At 43.6% G+C, this 23198-nt stretch overlaps 1 protein-coding gene across 3 annotated transcripts in view; it reads left to right on the top strand.

Annotated features, from left to right (window-relative positions):
• The window catches only part of LRRC49 (leucine rich repeat containing 49), a 128972-nt gene that overhangs the window by 70657 nt on the left and 35117 nt on the right, over positions 1 to 23198 (top strand). For all 3 annotated transcript variants that reach the window (XM_075897737.1, XM_075897738.1, XM_075897739.1), the window contains 2 exons: positions 841 to 924; positions 17426 to 17580. In XM_075897737.1, coding sequence (XP_075753852.1) covers positions 841 to 924; positions 17426 to 17580 — 239 coding nt within the window. The remainder of the gene's footprint in view (positions 1 to 840; positions 925 to 17425; positions 17581 to 23198) is intronic.

Genomic DNA, 23198 nt, shown 5'->3' on the forward strand with positions numbered 1-23198 from the left:
GGGACAGTGATGTCTAATATTCATTGGGTTTTGTTAGAATCACTGGTAGTTCTCACATGTTCTGTGAGCTGTAACATGTTACCTAAAGGTATGGATGTGCAGAATATTTTGCAGAGTTTTGCTTTATTTAGAATGCAAGTCATTGAAATTAGTATGTGATAATAAAAATAAATATTGCAATATATGTATACATATAGGAATGTGTTTTAATGAAGTCAGACAGCAGAGTTTTAAACAATCCAGCTAAACAATGCTTCTCCACTAAATTACGTAAATTCTTTAAGAAAAATCTGTTAGCTAATGTTCCATTTCTTATAATCTGAACTTTGAATGAAAAAACCAAGCAGAATTTTAAAAAACACACACCAACCAACCCATCAGCAACAAAAATTTTCAGGATGCTGATTTTTTCTCCCTTCACAGATAACTTTTAAACTATAAAACTCCTATAAGTTCCTGATAAAGCTTGGTATGCAAATTGATTGTGTGAACACTAAACATGGCGAAGGGCATGTATTTTACTCAGTTATTCATTGGAATGTTCTAATAACATGTTTTATTTAGAACACAGAAAGAATTACATTTCTGTACCAAAAATATTGCAGCACACAGCATGCAGGTTCACAAACTGTGTTGAAGTGTTAGCTTTGGAAATTGTCAGAGAAAGATAGAAATAAGATTATTATTAAGCTTTTTTTTACTAGTGTCTACATGTAACATTTTGGTGAATAGACCACTGAAAATATACATATGTCTTTCAAACATCAGAATTTACAAGCTTGTCAATTATATTTTCATAGGCCTCTCCTGCTTAAGTACAGTTGATTTTATTTAATCTAGGAAGAAGAAAGGCGCATGGCATCTGTTGCAGCAAGAAAAGAGGAAGAGAAGAAGCGGGAAAGCCACAAACAAATGTTGCTAAAGGTATTTTCTGTGTTCTTTCTAATACTGATTAAGATTGAATACAATGTCATACAATACTTGTATTGACAATAATAATATAGATTCTGTAATCTTGGTGCTGAAGTTTAAAAAGACACTGCCTCCTTTAATTAAAAGTTACTTTTATTATTAACCTCAAGAAAATGAGACATGTATGATAATAAGTCAAAACTGACATGATATCAGTTCTTCTTGGATGTGGAGCTTGTCAAAAACAGTTTGTGGCAGCCTCATCAGTAAAGTGCAGAGCCCTCAGACCACCATCAAATCTGGTCAGAATACAGTCGTCAGTGTTGACTGTCCTTGGCCACAGCTTTTCATTGGCTCCAGGTGAGAAGGCTGGTTCACACTGACTTGGGCCCATTTGAAATGTGTTCAGAGAGCCCCTGAGCAGCAAGGCAAATCAAAGCTGAGTACTTGCTCAGTTATAAGAATTGGTTTCTGACATCACATGCAAATCATTTGTCATGCCGTATTGAAACCTGGGCAAGGCAAGAGGGTCCGCAGCAGGGGCCATGATGAAAAGTGAGCTTTTGAGTGGTCAAACAGATCCGTTTTGCCGTGATTTTCTCAGCGGCTCTAGAGGTAATATCCTCGCGATGGATTGGGGAGGAGTGATGTTTAACATGGGGAACCACAGTACCGTTGTGGGTCAGATTATCCCAGTTCTGGTGCCTGTTGTTGACTGCAGTGTGTCAGCCAACCAACGAAACAAATGGAGCCTGACCAGAACACAATCTTCTACTGCAGAGTAACAGAGGTTACTGGATGCTCATAGATTTTGAGCATTAGCATCCTGTGAAGTGCCAGCCTGTTTGCTTAAAGGATTGTAACTTCTGCTCAGCTCAATCACAGTTTTCCAAGCTATGTGAGAGATCTGTCTAGTGAGGCAGTGGAGTATATGGGATTCGTGTTTCAAGTGATATCTATTAAGAAGGGTAATCAATTCTTGATCTTCTCTGTCCCTGTAAAAAAAAGAAATACATGCAAAACTGTCTTGATCATGCTTGGTTGTAAATGCCACTGACTGTAGTATTCAGCCATCTCAATCAAATCAGCATTTAAGGCATCTTCAAGTTTTGGAAATGGTCATACTTGAATGCTGCCTTAAACAAATGTCATCTGTGTATGTGTAGTTGCAGGACAGGGTAAAAAGCATAAGTTTGTGTATAGGTTGAAATGGATTGGTTTGTGTTTTCTTTTTTGTTAACTCCGTCTCTTATGTCCATTGGAAACTTCTGTTGTGGGAGAGAATGTCAATGACATGTATGCTGGGAGTATTCTTGACATTTCGACTAAGAATCTGGTGTCATCTGCTGCTGTCAGGTTCAGAACTACAGGTCCTATCTTCAGAGGTTTTTTGAAAACCAATTTTCATGAGTGTTGTCAAAGTTACCATTTGCTTTTAGGTGCTGCAGTTTTTCTTGCACAGCCCGAGGGGGATCTCTGAGAGAATTTTCAGGGGCATGGAGCAGCTGGTTCATAGAGGACAGAGTCATAGCCCAACTTCCTCCATGCCCTTTTGGTTGGTCTTCCACCCCAGAGAATGCAAGTTAAGGGAATCAGTCTTTTATTCAGTGATGCACAGAGACTACAATTGTATCTGGCTGTTACATGAAAATATAAGGCTTCTCATGTCTGTGCACCCTGGACCATCCAGGCATAATCTGGCCCATGACTCACATTAAGGATGTTAAGAGGCAGGTAACTGGCTAATCGTGTAATTGATAAAATGACCGACTTTTTTATTGACTGCACAATTAGTCGATAAGGGAGGGTACTTAGTCCAGACTTATGCTGGGTCCAGGAGCTACTCCTGCTGTGGCTCTGCAGTTTAAATGTAGAAAGCTGGATTGCCTGCCCACCTGGCTGTTACTACAATTAAAATGCAGAACCAGAGTGGGGGTAGCACCCGGACCCAACGCAAGCCGGGACTGAGCTGGGTTTGCTCAGTCTCGGCTTGTCAGGTCCAGCAGCTCCCAGTGGAGAGCTGGGAATCCTGTGGAATGAGCCTGCTGCCAGAGTAGCCTCTGCCCACAGCCAGACTGGGCCCACTGTGGGCAAAGGCTGCTTCGCAGCAGCCTCCCTTCGCTCCTGTCCCCCATGCTGCTGTCGCTAATAGAGGCAGAAAGCGGGGAGGGAAAGCAAGTAGTTAAGTTGACTAACAGATAAGGCTAGGCTTATCAGTTAGTCGATTAGTCGACTACTCACATCCCTAACTCACATCTAAGTCCAAACTTTTGAAAGTATATGCAGGCTTTTGCACACATAAGTTGACGTTATGCACACATGGAATTTTCTTTTCAACGTGTTGTCAGGGCTGTTCTCCATTCTGGCACTTTGAATGCAGAAGGTGGGGGCCTGCAAGGGAGCTTCAAAACCTTGCCTCTACAGGCAAAAACGCCCCCCCTAGAATCGCAATACACAGATTTTGGGGAATTTGCTGCCACCACCAAGTGCTTTTATCCCTAGAACCAGGGATGAACACTTGAAATCACCCCCAGAGTATCCCGAGCTCTTTTGCCCTGAAAGAGTTTGCAAAAAAGAAAAGAGAAAAACAAGCTGCAGTCTCTGGTAGCTGACACAGACAGACCTTCCAGGACACAAGAATCAAATTATCACCTTAAAATAAGTGATTTTTATTAGAAAACAAAAGATAAACTCAATAAAGCATACTTGGTTGCTAGATGTTACAGATCAACTGAGGAAACAGAATTAAAACCGAGAAAAAAACCTGGCATAAGGCTTAGATGGTAAAGGGGGAGGGGAGGCATAGAATCACACAGAGCAGTTCAAACCAAACCACAAAATAAAGAGAAATTACCCTGAACACAACTGGATTTACATTTTCCTGTTACTTACTTCTGATTTTCAATTTGTTCAGTCCGCTCCGATGCCCTGAATTCTGTTGGGGCATGATGGTCCTGCCTGGGTTTAAATCATTCTGTGTATCTCAACTCCTGGTTTAACTCTCCCACACAAAGAAAGCAGGTAGGGAACCAATATCCAATTCAAATTTCAGCTTGCTATCTCGATTGTTTTTCCCGGCCCCCTGATCAATACCTTTGTTAGGTACCCGAGTTAACCCCTTAGTCACTGGGTACTGGTCAGCAATCCTCCTGTTCATGACACATATATATTGGGCATTATATGCTTTGGAAAATTTGTACTTTTATTTTACTAACTCTTGTGTTCCAAAAGGTTTAATTTAGCATATCTTAAACTGAGTCAAATGATTCTCCTCTCTCTGCTCACAACACATATAAAATTTGAAGCAGAAAGCCATTTTAGATGGGTTTAGACCATGGAGTAGCCAAAATATTAAAGACCCCACTAGCCATGTAAAAACTCCACCAACAAACTCTTCTAGCAATTACCAGTGGCATCACCAGTGGACCTCATAGACCAGAACTCTGCAGTACTCTGTAGAGGAGTTTACACAAGTGAGCATAGACGTTTGTAGTGGTACTGATGGGTATCCTTGAGAAGACTAAGGGTACGTCTAGACTACAGGGTTTTGTCGACAGAAATTTTGTCGACAGATACTGTCAACAAAGCTTCTGTTGACAAAGAGCATCTAGACTACATTCAGTTCTGTCGACAAAGCAAGCTGCTTTGTCGACAAAACCCTGTAGTCTAGACACAACCCTAGATGCAATAACACCTTCTGTCGACAGAACTCTGTCGACAGAAGGCGTTATGCCTCGTAAAATGAGATTTACCAGCGTCAACGTTATGTCGACAGAACTCAGTGGTAGTGTAGACGCAGGTATAGTTTTGTCGACAAAAGTCCACTTTTGTCGACAAAACTCTGTAGTTTAGACACACCCTAAGAAATGTACCTTTGCATTAGAAAGGAAAGTGCTGAGGTTTATGGTAGTCTTTGTTGCTATGGAAGTCCATTCCACAGTCTTGGGCCAGCCCCCAGGAAATTTCCTGCACACAAATCTGTGCCCTTAATAGCTGTGCAAAATGAAGGCTCGCTAAAATTTCTCTGTCTGCAACATGAGAACTTTGGAATACCACTTCTGTTCCATTCTAGAATTTCAGCAAATGTTATAGGCATCAATGAGCATACGTCTGTTGATTTTTAGAGCACGCTGGGCCAGTGAAGAAGCCTGATTCATGGAAAATTGAATCTACAGACTACTTGGTGCTGCAAGCAGAGGAATCCCTCATTTGCTTCTGCAGCTACTGATCAATGTCAGAGGTAGTAGTTTAACTCTCTGCAGAGGGAGATTTGTCAGTATCTTGAATTCTAACATAAATCAGATGGTCTTACAAGGAAGATTTGTAAGGAGGAAGTGAGGATCCAGGGTCAGGGGAAGTGGACTGATGTTGAGAAATGGGCACTGGAGGAAAAGGGGGGCATGGAGAGAAAGCAGCAGGGACTGGAGGGATGAGGAAGTAGCGATAATGAAAGCAGAGTCCTGCTGGTGGTGGGATTGGAAGTGGCAGAAGCAGGGACCCAGGGAAGACTGAGGCACTGTGGTAGGGAAGCTGGGGCCCAGAGAATGGGAAGTGAGTGGATGAGGGATGACAAAGCAGTAACCCACAAGGGGCTGGGAAGGTAGAGTGGTGATGATAATGGAATTGGGGACCGAGGGGGAAGAACTGGGTAGGTGGGTGAGGAAGCTGGGACCCAGGATGAGAAGGAGAAAGTGGTAGTTTAGGATGGAGAATAGGGTGGGGGGAGAAGTGGGGACTGAAGAAAATGGGGATTTGTGATGTGGGGAACGGAATTGGAGAGGGAGAAATGAGGATTGCCACGGGGTGTGTCTAAACAGCAGAGAAAAACCTACAGCTGGCCTGTGCTAGCTGACTACAGGGGTTGGGCAAAGGGACTGTTTCACTGCTGTATAGATTTCCAGGCTTGCACTTCAGCCTGAGTCCTGGGAACTTCCCACCCTGCAAAGTCTGAATCCAGAAGTCTACAAAGCAGTAAAATAGCCCTACAGCCTGAGATCCTTGAGCTGGAGACCTGTGAGCCTGAGTTAACTGGTATAGTCCAAGTGTTGGTTTTTCTTTGAAGTGTGGACATACCTATAGAGGCCTTGCCATGGGAGAGAGGGAAGGAATTGGGGAAGAGGTGCACTGAGCCACTGCCTTGGCAGAAAGAATGGGGAACAGTGGTCTGAGGAGGGAAGCCCTGTCTCCCACATGGTCCCTTAATGAGTGATAGATGTTTTCCTGGAGAACCGTGGGAGAGGAGAAATGGGTGGGGGGGGGGGGAGTTTCAGGGAGTCTCTGAAATAGAGAGAGATGAGAGGTGGCACCGAAGTACCTTGTGGGGGAGAAATGAGGAATGTAAAGTGCCCCTGGTGGATCCAATGTGCTCAGCCTGCAGAAACTACAAAATATGCAGCCTAGAGTTATAGAATGGTCCCATGTATCAGGGGAGCAAAATTATGAACCGTGGGCTGCACCACAGAGCTTTAGTCAAACTTCTAGATTGGGATGGGGATGCGGCCCCCAGCTTGAATAGATCTGGCCCCCGAGGGTTGGGGCTTCCACCAGTACTGAGGAGCCCATGCTGGCACTCCAGCCCCCCCACCCCGGCATCTCCCTGTGGGGATGGAGCACACAAAATCTAATAGCCTGGGCCCCGTAGGCCAGGGGTGGGCAATACTTTCTGAAGTGTTCTCAGGCCTTGGGCGGAAGGGGTGAGGCCTTTACATAGAAAGAGTTTAAAAGGATTGCGCCTCCCCTGTGGCTCCCAGGCATCACCTTAGCGGGGGGCAGGACCTGCGAGCCCTTTCAGCTCCTGCTATTTAAAGGGCTTGCTACTCCCGGCCTCACTGCTAGCATGTTGCCCAGGAGCGGGGGATGCAAGAGCCCTTTCAACTGCTTCTATTTAAAGGGCTCATGCTAAAATGGCAGCCACGGGGAAGGCATGAGGCCTTTAAATAGAAGTAGTTGAAAGGGCTTGTGTGTCCCGGCTTCCAGGCAACACGTTAGAGGGCAGGGGCAGGAACTGCTGCACAGGCTGGATAAAAGAGCTAAGCGGACCGGATCTGGCCTGCTGACAGGCTCTTTCCCATCCCTGCCCTAGGTTCTGGTGTGCAAGGAGAATGTGGGGAGTGTCTTCTTCCTTCTCAGTCAGGGCCTTGTCAATGAAGCTTTGGGTTTTTTGTTTGTTTCTCACTTGTGTGTGGCCCCTGACTGATTTTTTTGAGTTGGGGGCTGCTGACTCTCAGAAAAGGTTCCCCACCCCTGTTCTAGACACTATAGAGCTAGGTCATTGAGTGCCTTGAAATAAAGACTGAGACCTTCAACTTGATTTGATAGTCTATATAGGAAGGTAGAATAAGGGTCAGAGGACAGTTTGGTGTACTTACTGTAGTCAGTGTTGCTCAAGAGATGTATTAATGTTCTGTACTAACTGGAATTTTGTAAGTGCCACCAGATATGTTATACTGTTGTAGTCTAGCTGAGAGTTAATGAGGGTATGAATACGTGTGGCCAGGCCATTGTTTGGATGCAGTCTCTTAACAGTGCTTTGTACAGTCTTCCCTTGGCTATGAGAGATCTCACTATCAGTGAGGAATTCAGGAGCACTCCTAAGCTACAGTCTGAATTATCCAATTGTGGGGTGAGTAGATTTACTCAGAGGAGACTGTTGCTCCAATATCATCTTTGTCTCGTTCTGGTTCAGCCAGTTCTTATTCATCCATGAGCTGATCTCATTCAAACACTGGGCCATTTTCAGGTAGTAGTTCAGTCATAAGGATAGATGGAACTGTAGCTCATTTGTGTATTGCTAATCATAGAATCATAGGGTTGGAAGAGACCTCAGGAGGTCATCGAATCCAGCCCCCTGCCCAAAGCGGGACCAATCCTTATGCTTGAGTCCCTGTTATCTGACCAGTTTACGTGGGTGTTAAATAGGACTGGAGAGAGAATTGATCCCTGTGGGACACTCCACATGAGAGGTCTAGTAATGAAAGTACAATTTCCTATTACAGCTTGTTGACTGTGACTCCTCAGGAAAGACTGAAACCATTTTAGCAGATCTCTTAGGCCCTGCTATTGAAACAAAAGTGTCTTATGTTGTCCATGTTGAGTATTGAAAAGATTTTACTAGAGTTTGGAATAGTATTGTTCTGAAGAATCTTGCAAAGGGGTGAATCAGACATGACTTTGGGTACAGTTGCTGTCTAAGTAAGCTGTGGTTTCTTAAGGTGAGTTTTCATATCACAGGGCTAGAAAGTGTGGATTCAATTCCTATCATTTAGGACTTTAGAAAGAAGCTGGAGGCAGTAGGGAGAAATGTAGCATGTGTGTAAAATTAGAATTGGATCTGGTTCAAATCAAGGGAACGTGCAGAATTTTAACCATTGGTACTTTAAACTGGAAGCAATAGGTTAAAACAGGAAAAAGGATAAAGAGGAGGGGTTAAGTGTTACATAGTAGTCCAACAGTGTGTCTAGTAAACTTCTGTTTTTCTATATCTTAATATTAAAACATTTTTTCTGAGTTTGGCTTTGTTCAGTTCAAAAACAGATTCCAGAAAATATTCTTCCCTCCATATTTTAAAAATTAATACTTGCATAGTTTATTTTATTTTTACTATAGATGACTTTATATATATATTTTTAAATTATCTGGTTTTCAAGTTTTGGTGTCAGTTCTTACTGGTGTAGATAAGGAAAGTACAAACAGACACATGTATTTTTGTTGTTTTGGTGGTGGTAATATATTGGTCCTCTCAGGTTATGTCTAGACTGCAGAGAAAAGTTGGAAAAAGACACAAATTGCACTTTGCAATTTGCATATATCTTTTTCTGCTTTTTTTCCAAAAGAGGCTTTTCTGAAATTTGACCTGTCTACATGGGGCCAAATTTCAGAAAAAAGTCCTCTTTCAACACATCCCTTATTCCTCTCACTGAAGGGAATACAGGGATGCCGAAAGATCACGTCCGCTTTTTCAGAAACAGTGTTCCTTGGATGCAGCAGAGCTTTTCCAGGATACTGGAGGTATCCCGGAAAAGCTCTGCAGTCCAGATATAGCCTTACTGAGCAACAGAAATGTGTGACATTTTTGAAAGTGTAATTTCTTTTTATTTCTATTTCTTAAGCTTTGAGGTATGTTTCCTTACAGTGGGAGAAGCTGTTTATCTTGGTGCCCTAGATCTCTTGAACCATTTTGCCAATGAAAATTCCCAGTGGAGGAAAGGGGCATGTATTGTTAATGTTTAATGCCATACTCACTCAAGCTTGAACAGGAAATTGAAGTTTTCATTCTTTTTAGTGAAGGTTTCTTTTTTGTCTTCAAGGGGGGGTAAAGAAGCATAACAACCAACTGCCATTATATTTTATTTGCTTTAAAAAAGATGATTCTTATCTCTTGTCTATGTACATTTCCATTCCATCCTTGTGTGTTTAGATTTTGTTTTTTCTGTTTCAGACTCTTGTTTTATTTGAATGAAACTTTCTTTGCCAAAGATATATCAGTGAAATCAATTGACTCTGAAATAATTTGCAAAGTGTATGATTTAAATAACTAATCAGCCAATGAATGGAAATGTTTGCAAGAAAATATGTTTTTCTCCACACAAACTTTCTTGAGAAAACTATACAACTTTATCTTGTTTCCTTTAAATGAAATGTCATGGCATACTGCCCATTTAATAAGGCAACTGTTTTTTTCCAAAAGTGTCTGCTGTCAAGTTTACCGTGCTAACAACTTCTGTTCAATTTTCAGAAACATTCCCATGTTCATTTCACTAGTTCTAACTCACCATTTTTCCTCCTGTTCATGCTTGTCTGTCTGTACAGTGAGTTTTTCTTCCTTTACCATTTGAGGGTGGAATCCAGTGTCTTCTAGAAAAACCTGTCCCCAAATTCTCTGCCTTCAGAGGCAAGAGTTCCTGTTTGACAAGGTCTTACCTAAGTATTTTCGGTCATAAAAATGATCAGCTGCCACCAAACTTTTACACTTAGTTGGCTTTCAAGTGAATAAACGAAGTGAATAAATAAAGTGAATAAAATCCCACTTGTTGGATGGGATATTTCAATTCTGATGCATTACAAGAGATCAGTACTCCACAGCGGAGTGCTCATAAGATGGCCAACCAGCACAGAAGATGAATTAAAAGAGCAAGTCAGACTAGATCTTCTAATTCAGCACTCCTGAACATTATCCCTGATTCTCAAGATGCAAGAGTTACAGAAGGGTCACCCTTCACCAAGGCCTCCCTCCTTCCTTCCACTTTTCTGAACCACTTTACCCTGCTGACATGAAGTTTACCATGCAGTACTCCTCAGCAGTACTGAAAGGGAGAAGTCAGCTTTTTCTGCTTACTGTGGAACCTCAAAGAGAGCAAACTTCACTAAGGCACAGGTGAAAAAAGCTAAGGACACTTGCTGTTGCTAATTTTCTATTTCTCTACAGCCTTTCCCAGTGTTATTTAATGTGTCCTGTTGTAACTTCTTAGAATGCATATTGAAGTATTTGAAAGCATCTGTCATTCTACTCGTAGCTATGATTTATTCCCATGATCTGCCTAAATCAAAAGTTTTCAATGGGCATTCCTTTTTTTTCCTTACTTCAATTCTCTTTCCTCATTATCTGAGGCTCAGCAGAGAAGAAATGTTCCAGAAACTACAACAGCTACTCAGCCTTTAAAAACAGCCTTTAAAAATCTTCAAAGGAGATTATATATTAGAAACCAAAAAATATTTACATTGAATGTAAACATGACACTAAGTAAGAAAGCAACATTTTACAACAAACAGGCATCCCCTTTGTCATAACAGAGTTAGAAAGATTTCAGTAATTTTTTTTTTTCAAGCAAAGGACATACTAAGGAGGAAAAAAAACTATAAAAATAGTTTTTAACTTGTGAAGAAATAAGTTCCTGAAGAGCATCATATTTCCCTTTATAAATGCATGTTGTTGTTTTAAATTACACAAGTTATAACTTTCAAAATGCTTAATGGGCAAATATAAAAAAAAAGGTAATTTCAATATGCAAAACATATTTTCAATAAAAGTAATATTTCAAAATGAAATTTATCCAGCTTTAGCATATTTAATTGATTTAAAAAATAAAAATGACTTAACATATTAAATATTCATTTGCAGAGCAGTTTTACAATAAAAAATTAGAAACTATTCAAAGATTGATCCTTTATACCGTTATCTGAATAAACATATTCCCCTTCTTTTTGCCGAAGCTACGATTGTCAGTGAAAGAATTATTTAAGACTTCCTAAATATTTAAAGCACAGAAGAAAATGTTGCATTAGGTAGACAGTATTTATTAAAATTACATTTAAAAAGAAAAAAGCCATGTGTCAGCATGAAGGATTGAGTAACTATGGTAAGCAGAGAGATGAACATATGGTATGTTTGAAGAAGCATGTTTTGCAGTAGCTCTCCTGCTTTTTCAAAACTTAACTTTTGCAGAGAGAGAATTTTTAACCACAGGATTAAAATTAAAAAGGCATTAACTTTTAAACTGGCTCTGTGAAGATAAAAAAAACCACAGAAAGATCCTCTTAGTCTCCATAAAGAATAAAGTCAATTCAAAATGTCTGCCATGCCAAAAGCGCAAACACCCACAAATAAAACTAGAAGGCAGGACATAAATCAAAAAGAGTACGTGGAAACCTCTCAGTTTATGAAATGAGTAAAGGTACAGAGTAGGGATGTTAAACTTATATTAATCAGCTAATCGAGTATTCAATGGAATTTCCATCAACTACTCAATTAGTCGATAAGGGGAAGGTGGGATGCTTGCTATCCTGGCTATGCCCCTGCCTTTTAAATGTAGTAAGAGCTGCCTGTTTACTACATTTAAAAGACAGAAGAGAAGTGGAGAACACATGCTGGGTGGGTGCTTGAGTCCCCACTCACCCCATGTTCTCCTGTTGTGCTTTTGCCATTGAAATATAACTAGAGCCCCAGTGGATCTCTTGCTACATTTCAAAGGCAGAGGCACAGCAGTCGGGACCCAGCACAAGCAGGGACTGCTTCAGTCTACGTTTGTGCTGTTTCCCCACTGCCCCTGACACCTGTGGAGACGGTGCTGGGCAGTACCAGCTTTTAAGCTGTCAAGGAAGGGGGCAGGAGCGGGCCAGGGGAAAGGAGCCAGGAGCAGGCTTGGGGCAGGATGTCTGTCCGGGGGGAAGGGACAGGAACAGGCCGGGGGCAGGATGTCTGTCCAGGCAGGAGAGGGCAGCAGTGGGCTAGGGATGCTGGGTCTCAGCAGGGGGAAGGGAGACTGGTGGGTGAATAACTGGCTGGATAACTATACTCAGAGAGTAGTTATTAATGGTTTATAATCATGCTGGAAGGGCATAACAAGTGGGATTCCACAGGGGTTTGTTTTGGGACTGGTTTTGTTAAATATCTTCATCAGCGATTTAGATGATGGCATAGAGAGTATGATTATTAAGTTTGCAGATGATACCAAGCTGGGAGGGGTTACAAATGCTTTGAAGGATAGGGTCAAAATTCAAAATGATCTGGACAAACTAAAGAAATGGTCTGAGGTAAACAGGATGAAGTTTAATAAGGACAAATGCAAAGTGCTCCACTTAGGAAGGAACAATCAGTTTCACACATACAGAATGGGAAGTGATTGTCTAGGAAGGAGTAGTGTAGAAAGAGATCTAGGGGTCATAGTGGACCACAAGCTAATTATGAGTCAGTAGTGTAACACTGATGCAAAAAAAGAAAACATAATTCTGGGATGCGTTAACAGGAGTGTTGTGAGAAAAACATGAGAAGTCATTTCTTTGCTCTACTCTGCACTGATTAGGCCTCAGTTGGAGTACTGTGTCCAGTTCTGGGCACCACATTTCAAGAAAGATGTGAAGAAATTGGAGACGGTCCAGAGAAGAGCAACAAAGATGATTAAAGGTCTAGAAAACATGACCTGTGAAGGAAGACTGGAAGAATTGGGCTTGTTTAATTTAGAAAAGAGAAGACAGAGGTTATGATAGTGGTTTTCAAGTATCTAAAAGGGTGTTACAAAGAAGAAGGAGAAAAATTGTTCTCCTTGGCCTCAGAGAATAGGACAAGAAGCAATGGGCTTAAATGGGCAAGAGATGTTTTGGTTGGACAGGGTAGTTAAACATGGAATAAATTGCCTAGCCGGGTTGTGGAATCTCCATCACTGGAGATATTAAGATATTTAAGAGCTTGATCCTGCTGTGAGGGCAGGGAACTTGATTTGATGATCTCTCAAGGTCCCTATCAATTCTATGATGGTATGAGTCTGTGATTCTATGATTCTAAATTTGATGTTCACACTGACTGATAAGAGCTTTGTTTCTCTTTTTACCATTTTCTTTTCTAGTGAACAAATACTTCCTAACTTTCAAATCCCTTTAATATATAAAGAAATGTAAATTCTGTTGATTTTAATCTGAAATCTTGTGGAAGAGTAATGTAAAACTTTGAATCCCTTACCAGTTATGTGTTAGTCATATTATTTTATATCATTTTTGTGTGTCTGTCATGTGTAGCAATTTCATTTTAAAAATTTGTACTGCTTTCAAAGATTGTACTGGCTCAACTAGTATTCCCCAGTATATGTATGGTATATATGTCTCAAACTGACAACGACTTTAAAACCAGTAGAAACATTTTGAATTCAATCACTCTGAATACTCTGCTGTAACTCCCATAAACTTTAAATCTGATTGGGAAGACCTTTCCTGGTATTTTCATAAAGCTTTAAAATTTAGTTGACTAAGCTGTGCTTTAGAAAGAGGAAAGTGGGTCTTAATGTTTCAGAGTTGAGTACAATAACTACAGAATATGGATGATGTTGTACTTTTCAAAGTGTTGGCTTTCACCCTTTTACAGTGTAACAATGAATGGTTAGGTTAAAAAAATCCATACAAAAAACTCTGTTAAGAACATGTTTAGGCAACATAGATAAAAACTCAGGTCAGGAAATGCCAATTATTGCTTGTTTGTGTACTGTTTTCTCTTTTCAAAAACATCTACAGTCATTAAGTTCTGCTCCTCACGTATGAGCTAAATTGTTGTTTATTTGTATTACAATTGTGTCCACTTATCCTCCCTGAGCAATTAGCATTGCCAGATGGTTTAACAAAAAAACCCACCACTCCCCCCCCCCCCCCCCAAAAAGCAGGAAAAAATTTTGTTGAGCAAAAAAAAAGGGGGGGGGCAAAGTTATTGAGGGGGAAAAAAAGGAGGTGCTGCGCCTTTAAATGACCCCGTGCTCCTCACGCCCCCATCAGACGTGGCAGAGGGAAATTGTCCCCTCCGAGGGAAACAGGAAATGCCAGACATTTCACATATCCGGTATTTTCTGGGTATTTTTTTTTACCAGACAGGGGACCCGAATAACAGACAGTCCAGGCAAAAACTGGACACCTGGCAACCCTATGAGCAATCATTGTGCAAACATACAGTGAGAGGCAGTCTTCGTCCCAAAGATTCGTTTTCCCAGTGGAAAATGAAAGCTTAAGGGATTTGGCCAGCATCACACATCCAGCAAGCTTTTAGTTCATGGGCCAAGGCCCTTACCTAGTGCCCTAAAGTGCAATGGAGGCAAAACATTCAAACATTGTCTCTGATTTTTCCTGTTTGCAAAATGGTGATAATACTGCTTTTTATTTTATAGAGCTTTTTCTTCTCTGGATATCAGAATGTTTGACACAGATGTCAAAACATTAATAACTCCATTTTACACTGCAGGTCACAGAATCTGTTCCTTTCCACAAAGTGCTAGAGTTAGTTTAAAAATAATTAAACTATTTGTTTTTTAAAGATAATCTTCCAAATGTAAATCAATATACTGTTGACTTCCCACATCTGCAAAACAGTAGCCTAAGACAGAAGCCAAAAGCCTTCTAAAGGAGCTGCAAACTGCTCCCTTTTCACCAAATCTAAATGAGCTTTTAACTCTGAAGCCAAAAGTTGCTATACAGGCAGTCCCCGGGTTACGTACAAGATAGGGACTGTAGCTTTGTTCTTAAGTTGAATTTGTCTGTAAGTTGGAACTGGTACATATTGTACCCCAGGTGTCCCCGATTCATCCGCTGCTGAAACTGACCAGTGGCTGACTACAGGAAGCCCGAAGCAGAGCTGCTTTGCCCTGGGCTTCCTGGAATCAGCCGCTGATCAGTTTCAGCAGCAGCTGACTTGGGGACACCTGGGGTAGAGCAGCTGGGGTGCTACCAGGTTGGTCCCCACCGCCTGCGTCCTCCAAGGCTTTGTCTGCATCTCCCTGGTCTGCTGGGGGACCACCCCCAGCAGACAGGGAGACGTGGAGCAGCTTTTATCGCCGCAGAGGACGCAGGCGGCAGGACCGCTGCGGTGCGTCTCAGCGGTCTGCCGGAGGGGGCGCAGGTAGTGCGGGGTGAGTCACCCCGTTCGTAAGTAGGGATCCGACGTAAGTGGGGACTGCCTGTAGTTCTGGTTAAGCATTTTAGTTTAAACATATAGCTAAAGTTATTAGTCACGGATGTTGGATGCAGAGGAGGACGTAACAGTTGGTAGGTAGATAAAGAATAGCTAGTCATCCATCAAAAAGTTGCAGTGTCAGCAGGTCGCTCTACCTTGAATGGTTCCTTACAGTATGTGCTAACTATTTATGTTCAACGATCTGTTCAACCTTGCATTTTGTTGTGCCACAGGGAGTGCCTTTCCCAGACTTTAGAAAGAGCTCTATGTAGATTTTCTTTGACACTGACAAGTGCCAACCACAACTTGGAAGTTTTAAATTAAGGGCATCTTTATGTTTTCTTACAGTTCAGAATAGAGGATTGTAAATAGCAGTATGCACCCAAGTGCTGCTCTTTAATTTCTGTGTGTGGCAATGAGTTAAAAGGTTCTTAGTTTGCATTACTGTAATCTTCAAATAAGATTATATCAAGGTAAACAAGAACATTTTAGTTTGTGCCTACAGCATCCATTGGGGAGTGTTACAGTGCAGCACTTTGGTGCGCACTTCTGTTCAAACCCCTGTCATCCAAACTGTGGGGCACAGTAGACATGCCTCAGAACCTTTTCTAGGGTCCATTTCTATGGCAGCGTGATTTAGGATGGAAAATTGTCAACTAATGTTCAACATTTGTGGCCTTTTTCCCGTGTGTCAAAACCATTACGCTCTATAGAAAGAGCTGGTATTTTGTACTTAATTCTTTGCTGTATTTTGTTTTTATATTGCAGAGATTGTTATCTATTCAAGTTTCAATAAGGAGCACTGTAACAGTGGAATGGCTAAGCAGTTAGATCTAGTTCAGAAAAATCAACCGAACTGAAACAAGCAATTAATTTACCATTTGAAAACATTCACCTTGTTCTCAGATTAGAGCTTTAAACAGTTCAGATGCAGGTCCATGAGCAAGTAAAAATCAAGTCACCTCATGCTTAAATCTCACCATGAGTGAGTTCCAGACAGAGTTGGGTGAATTAAAAGGCCAATACATGGGCAATTGGCTTGAGTTGCATTAAATATCTGGTGGTGTTACATGTTCATACAAGATATCATCTGGATTCCTGAAATGCTTTCACTGATTAATTGTCTGAAGCTGCATGCCCTTTGATTGCTATTCTTGGAGTAGAGATGTTAGCCAGTTTACATGATTAACTGATAAGCCTGGGCTCATAAATTAATCCGCATGGTTACATGCACCTCCACTCCCTTGCTGCCTCTGTATCAGCTCAGACCTCCTCCTGATACAGAGGCAGCAAGGAGCGACAAGGTGGGAGCTGGTGCCCATGGGAAGCCAGCTTTTATTGCTGGCTCCCGTGGAGCCACCAGCTTCCACGCCCATGCTGCTGCCTCTGATGGAAAGGGAGCAGCTGGGGGGGAGAGGATAGATGGGAGCTGGTACACACGTAAAGACGACTTTCAAGCTGGCTCCCCGCATGTACCGGCTGCCGCAGAGCCGTTGCCCCCCACAGTGTTGCCTCTCTAAGGCAGCGGCATGCAGGGAGGCTGGCCGGGAAGAGGCAGGCAGAGTCTGGTTTTTACGCTAGCTCCCCACCAGCCCCCTGAGTGTAAACATATAACCACTAAAGAAATTCAGCAGTTACACGTTTACAAAAATAAATGTTTATTAATATCCCTTTCTTGGAGTAATCCTTTGGTGACAAAAAATTGGTGACAAAAGAAGAAAATGGGGGCAGCTTTTGAACTTAAATCTTTGTCAAATTTTCTTCATCTACAGGAAGAAGTCAATATGCAGATTGCTGTTGCCTATTAAATTGTTGTTGCCCAAAAGAGTAAAGAGAAAGGGGAACTTGGGAGACACCTGCTTTGCTTTGACAAAACAAGAGTTTTTCCATCCCCACAGTCCCCAGTGAGGATTAAATAGTTATCACTTAAAGAGTAACACAATTGCTGAGGCTTCAGTTTTTGAAAGGAGCCCTGGCCCTTAATCCTCATCTGTCAATTAGTGGTTTGACTATGGAATGTATTCTGATGCAACCTAACATACTAGTAGTGAGTGCATTCAGATAGTTACATGTGGCTTTTATCTGATATTTCAGGAGAAGAAACGATTGACAATAGGCAACATTGCTCACCAGTGGGAGATTCAGCAGAATCGAGTTGCTCTTATAACTTCTTCAGATCAAGATAAAAAAGACAGTGACTCCTGTCAGATTAATGGCAGTGCCGCATATGTATTTCCTGAAGAAACCAGGTATGTAAGTATTTTCTTAGAAGTATATTTCCTAATTGAAGTTTTATATTTAATAAAAATGGGGAACACTAATCCTTCCATTCATGTAAATGTGTGTTTATATCTGTTTAAGTAGTTTATATATGTAAACATGTATATATTTTTGGATTTCTAAAATGTGTCCATTTAGCATTCTATATAATATTTTAAAAGATTTCAGGACTTACTGAACAATGTCTACCTCAGATTGACTCCACCTAAGACTAAACCATTCTCCCTGTGGGTGAGAATACCTAAAATGGAAAATGACTTATGGCAATGAGTGAGCCATTCCCAATCTCTATTCAGACCCATTGCAGTGATGTCAAATTTGGATATGAATTCCATCTGAGCAATTTCATGTTGCAACCTAGTTTTGAATTTTTTTGGCTTGAGGATAGCAACTTTCAAGTCTGTAACTTTCAAGTCTGTAAGTCTGTGTGTACCGGGAGGTTTAAATATTTTCCCACTGGTTTTTGTATGTTACTGTTCTTGTTCTCTGATTGATTATGTTACATAGAGAAAGATTTTTGATGTCTGATTTATTCTGTTCCATTTATTCTGTTGCGTAGACAGTTAGGTTTGTCCAATTTACAGAGGGATATTGCTGGCACTTGATGGCATATATCACATTAATATATGTGCAGCTGAATGAACCTTTGATGGTATAGCTTATGTGGTTATGTTCTGTGATAGTGTCACTAAGGTAGATGTGTGGACAGACATGACAATGGGGTTTGATGCAAGGATGGGTTCCTGGATTGGTGTATGTGTTGTGGGATTGGTGGTGAGTATGTTTTTCAGGTTGTGGGGCTGTCTGTAAGCGAGGAGTGGCCTGTCTCCCAAGGACTGTTAGAGCAAGCATTTGTCACCTAGGATAGGTTGTAGATCCCGGAGGATGTGCCGAAGAGGTTTTAGCTGGGGCCTGTAGTTAATGGCCACAAATGCTAGGAGTTTGACTAATAAGATGGGTGAACTAGAGTACCTCGTATTAAAGGAGGAGATTGACATAATAGACATCACTGAAACCTGGTGGAATGAGGAAAATCTGTGGGACACAATCATACAGGGATATAAAATATATCAGAAGGATAGAGCAGGCCGTGTGGGTGGTGCAGTGGCACTGTATGTGAAAGATAATGTAGAATCAAATGAAATAAAAATATTAAATGAATCAACATGTTCAATAGAATCGCTATGGATAGTAATTCCATGCTCCAGTAGTAAGAATTTAGCAATAGGGATATATTATCGACCACCTGACCAGGACAGCAATACTGACATTGAAATGCTGAGGGAGATTAGAGAGGCTACCAAAATAAAGAACTCCATAATAATGGGAGATTTTAATCATCCCTATATTGATTGGATACATGTCACCTCAGAAAGAGAAGCAGAGATAAAATTTCTCAATGGCTTAAATGACTGCTTCTTGGAGCAGCTGGTACAGGAACCCACAAGGGGAGAGGCAATTCTCGATTTAGTCCTGAGTGGAGCACAGGATCAGGTCCAGGAGATAACGATTACAGGACTGCTTGGGAATAGTGACCATAATATAATAACATTTAACATGCCTGTGGTGGGAAGAACACCTCAGCAGTCCAGCATTCTGGCATTTAATTTCAAAAGGGGGAATTACACAAAATGAGGAGGTTAAACAGAAATTAAAAGGTACAGTGACTAGAGCCAAATCCCTGCAAACTGAATAGAAACTTTTTAAAGACACAATAATAGAGGCCCAACTTAAATGTATACCCCAAATTAAAAGACATTGCAAGTGTGACGGCGCGTTGGGGGTCCCCTGTCTCCTGCACCCCCAAAATGGCATGAACAGACTCCACCAGCCCGTAGAATAGAGGTGGTTTATTGCTTCTCCAGTATACAGCACAGCACAGATGTCACGAGGTTACAGGGCAGGCCTAGGATGCCTCAGCCCCCCTTGATATGGGGCAGGGGTCTCAGCTTCTAAACCCCCCAGCCTGTTGCTGAGGCTGCTTCCTCCATGCTCCCAGACAGAAACTAACTCACTCTCCTCCAGCCCTTCCCCCCAGCCAGGGCAGCATTCACCTTCCTTTATTCCTCTCCATGGGGGGGAGATCCCTTTGCATAATGACCCATCCCTGTCCTTCTGGGCTGTGGTACTGGCGGCAGCCAGTGGGGTTACCACAGACCCATAGAAACCAGCAAGTTCCCCCCCACTACGTCACAGCAAGAGACCTAAAAAAGAGTCACCGTGGCTTAACCACCGTGTAAAAGAAGTAGTGAGGGACAAAAAGGCATCTTTCAAGAAGTGGAAATCCAATCCTAGTGAGATAAATAGAAAGGAACATAAACACTGTCAACCCAAGTGTAAAAATGTAATAAGAAAAGCAAACAAAGATTGTGAGGAACAACTAGCCAAAAACTCAAAAAGAAATAGCAAAATGTTTTTTAAGTACGTTAGAAGCATGAAGCCTGCTAAAAAAACAGTGGGGTCCCCTAGACGATTGAGATATAAAAGGAGCAATCAAGGACAATAAAACCATTGCGGATAAACTAAATGATTTCTTTGCTTCAGTCTTCACGGCTGAGGACGTTAGGGGGATTCCCAAATCTGCACCGTCCTTTGTGGGTGATGAATCTGAGGAGCTGTCGTCGATTGAAGTGTCATTAGAGGAGGTTTTGGAACAAATAGAAAAACTTAATGTTCACAAATCACCGGGACCGGATGGCATTCATCCAAGGGTTCTAAAAGAACTCAAATGGGAATTTGCTGAACTATTATGTGTGGATTGTAACCTATCCTTTAAATCCGCTTCCGTACCTACTGATTGGAAGATAGCTAACATGACACCAATATTTAAAAAGGGCTCTAGAGGCGATCTTGGCAATTACAGATCAGTAAGTCTAACTTCAAGTACCAGGAAAATTAGTCGAAACCGTAGTAACGAATAAAATTGTGAGGCACGTAGGAGAATATAATTTGTTGGACAAAAGTCAACATGGTTTCTGTAAAGGGAAATCATGTCTTACTAATCTATTAGAGTTCTTTGAAGGGATTAACAAACATGCGGACAAGGGGGATCCAGTAGATAGCGTATACTTAGATTTCCAGAAAGCCTTTGACAAGGTCCCTCACCAAAGGCTCTTGTGTAAATTACATTGTCATGGGATAAGAGGGAAGGCCCTTTCTTGGATTGAGAACTGGTTAAAAGACAGGAAACAAAGGGTAGGAATAAATGGTAAATTTTCAGAAGAGAGGGGTAACTAGTGGTATCCCCCAAGGGTCAGTCCTGGGACCAATCCTTTTCAAATTATTCATAAATGATCTGGAGAAAGAGGTAAGCAGTGAGGTAGTAAAGTCTGCAGATGATACTAAACTGTTTAAGACAGTCAAGACAGAAGCAGATTGTGAAGAAAGGGTTCAGAAAAGGGCAACTAAAATGATTAGAGGTTTGGAACGGGTCCCATATGAAGAGAGGTGTGACGGGCCAGCGGCAGCCCGCACTAGAATGGGGCGGGCAGCAGCCCCGGCCCAGGCAGAGCACCCGGGAGGGGCTGCCTCTCCGGCGCGCCACTAGGAGGACGTGCCTATTGAAGGCAGAGCGGAGCAGAGCCCCGCAGCTGCGGGGAATAGGGCTGGCTGGCGGGCCGAGCTGGACGTGCGCGGCGCCAGCGGAGGACTCCAGGGCGCAACTTCGCCCCCCGCATTCAAAAGGAGGCTGCAAGCCAGAGTGGGGGGCGGGGAACCCAAGAGACGATTCCTCCCTCACCTCCGGTGGAGCAGGCAAGGCGGATCACCGGGGGGACTCCGGCGCGGAAGCCCGTGCACACCCGATAAAAAGGTAAGGACCGGCGGCTCTGACGCGGGTCCCATGGCCCTGAGGATGGCTAGGAAGCAGCCCGGGGCAGGGCCCTTTTGGCGCCCGTGGGCTGACGCGTTACAGGGTGGGACCCCGTCAGCCGGGTAAGGGATCAGCACCCAAAACCCTTAGGGCCCCGGGCTGGGACCCGGTGGAGAGGGTGGGCCCGGGTCCCCCCAGCTTCCCCCGAATCCCTCCGTGCGGCGACCCCTGTGGGAAGAAAAGGAATGGGAGGGAGACGGGAGGTATCGCCACCCCACGGACCGAGAGGACGGACTGAGGTGCCTGGGAGGAGGACCGGTAACGTCGGGCTTGCGGGGCCCCACCTCACCTCCTCCGCGGGCGGGAGGAGGGCGCTGGAAGTTGGCGCCCCTTGAAATACCGGAACAGACGGTGGGCTTGCTGGGCCGTGACCCCGAGTGAGGGGCCGCGCGCTCTTGGCCAGAACTAGAACCGTCACATCTGGTGAAGAATGTGGGCACCAAACGCTCACTAGGGAACCCTGAGAACTCAGATATAGAGGTATTATCTACAGGAGGAGATTACGCAAGGACGAGTGGGGCGATGGAGCCCCGGCAGCTGCTGGACTGGATAGGAGAGACCCAAAGACAGCAGCAACAGCAGCAGACCCAACTCCTGCAACAGCTGGCGACCCAGTTTCAGGATCAACAAAGGCAGCTGGTGCAGGAGCTGAGCGCCCAACATGAACGATGGGTCACGGCCGCACGGCAAGCCGGACTGACGGCAGCCTCCGGGGGGCCGGAGGTGCCAGGGATGGGAGCCCTCCCCATCCGCCTGACTAACATGGGGCCCCAGGATGACCCCGAGGCTTTCCTCACCACTTTTGAGAGGGTTGCCACCGTGATGCGGTGGCCGGAAGACCAGTGGGCCACCCTAGTAGCCCCATATCTTACTGGACTAACCCAACTTGCTTATCTGGGTCTGGCAGCCAAAGATGCTCTGCACTATGTTAAAGTGAAGGAGGCCGTGCTGCACCAGGTAGGAGTCACTCCGGACACCTGCCGGCAAAGGTTCCGCCAGGAGCGATTCAGGCCCAAGGAGCGACCGAGGGCGGTGGCCCAGAGACTGCGGGAATGGACGAGAAAATGGATAGAGCCAGATCAAAAGACAGCCGGACAGGTGATGGAGATAATAGTGCTTGAGCAGTTCATCGGCATCCTGCCCCGGGAGGACCAGAAATGGGTAAAGAAGAACCAGCCCACAACCGTAAATGAAGCCGTAGCCCTAATGGAAGTGTATATGGCTGCTGAGGAGGGAGAGAACAGCTGCCCACGGGTGACGTGCCCAGGACCGAAGGTAGGGGGACCTCGACCCAGGGGAGGCCCAGGAGGCAGGGGGCGGTTTGGAGGCCCCCGGAGCAGCCCGGGCCCCAGCCGTAAGTTAGCACCAGTATGGCCCGAGGGGGCTGAGGCAGAGTGTGCCCGGGAAGGGGGACCGAGCAGAAAAGGACCCCGACCCGAGGGGCCTGCTTTCAGTGTGGCAAGGAGGGACACTACAAGAGGGATTGCCCCTTAATGGACTGCACATTGGGTCAGCTGGGAGGGTGCCGAGACCCCTGAATAGCAACAGGGACAGGGGCCCCCATGATGGCCACCGTAACGATCGAAGGGAAAGGGGTAAAAGCCTTAGTGGACTCGGGGTCTGCTGTCATGTTGGTGCAGGAGGACCTCATCTCGGCCGGACGGAGAGAAGGGGACCCCGTACTGATGCGGTGTGTCCACGGGGAAATCCGGGCCT

Source organism: Pelodiscus sinensis, chromosome 14, assembly GCF_049634645.1.
Source record: "Pelodiscus sinensis isolate JC-2024 chromosome 14, ASM4963464v1, whole genome shotgun sequence".
Classification (NCBI taxonomy): Eukaryota; Metazoa; Chordata; order Testudines; family Trionychidae; genus Pelodiscus; species Pelodiscus sinensis.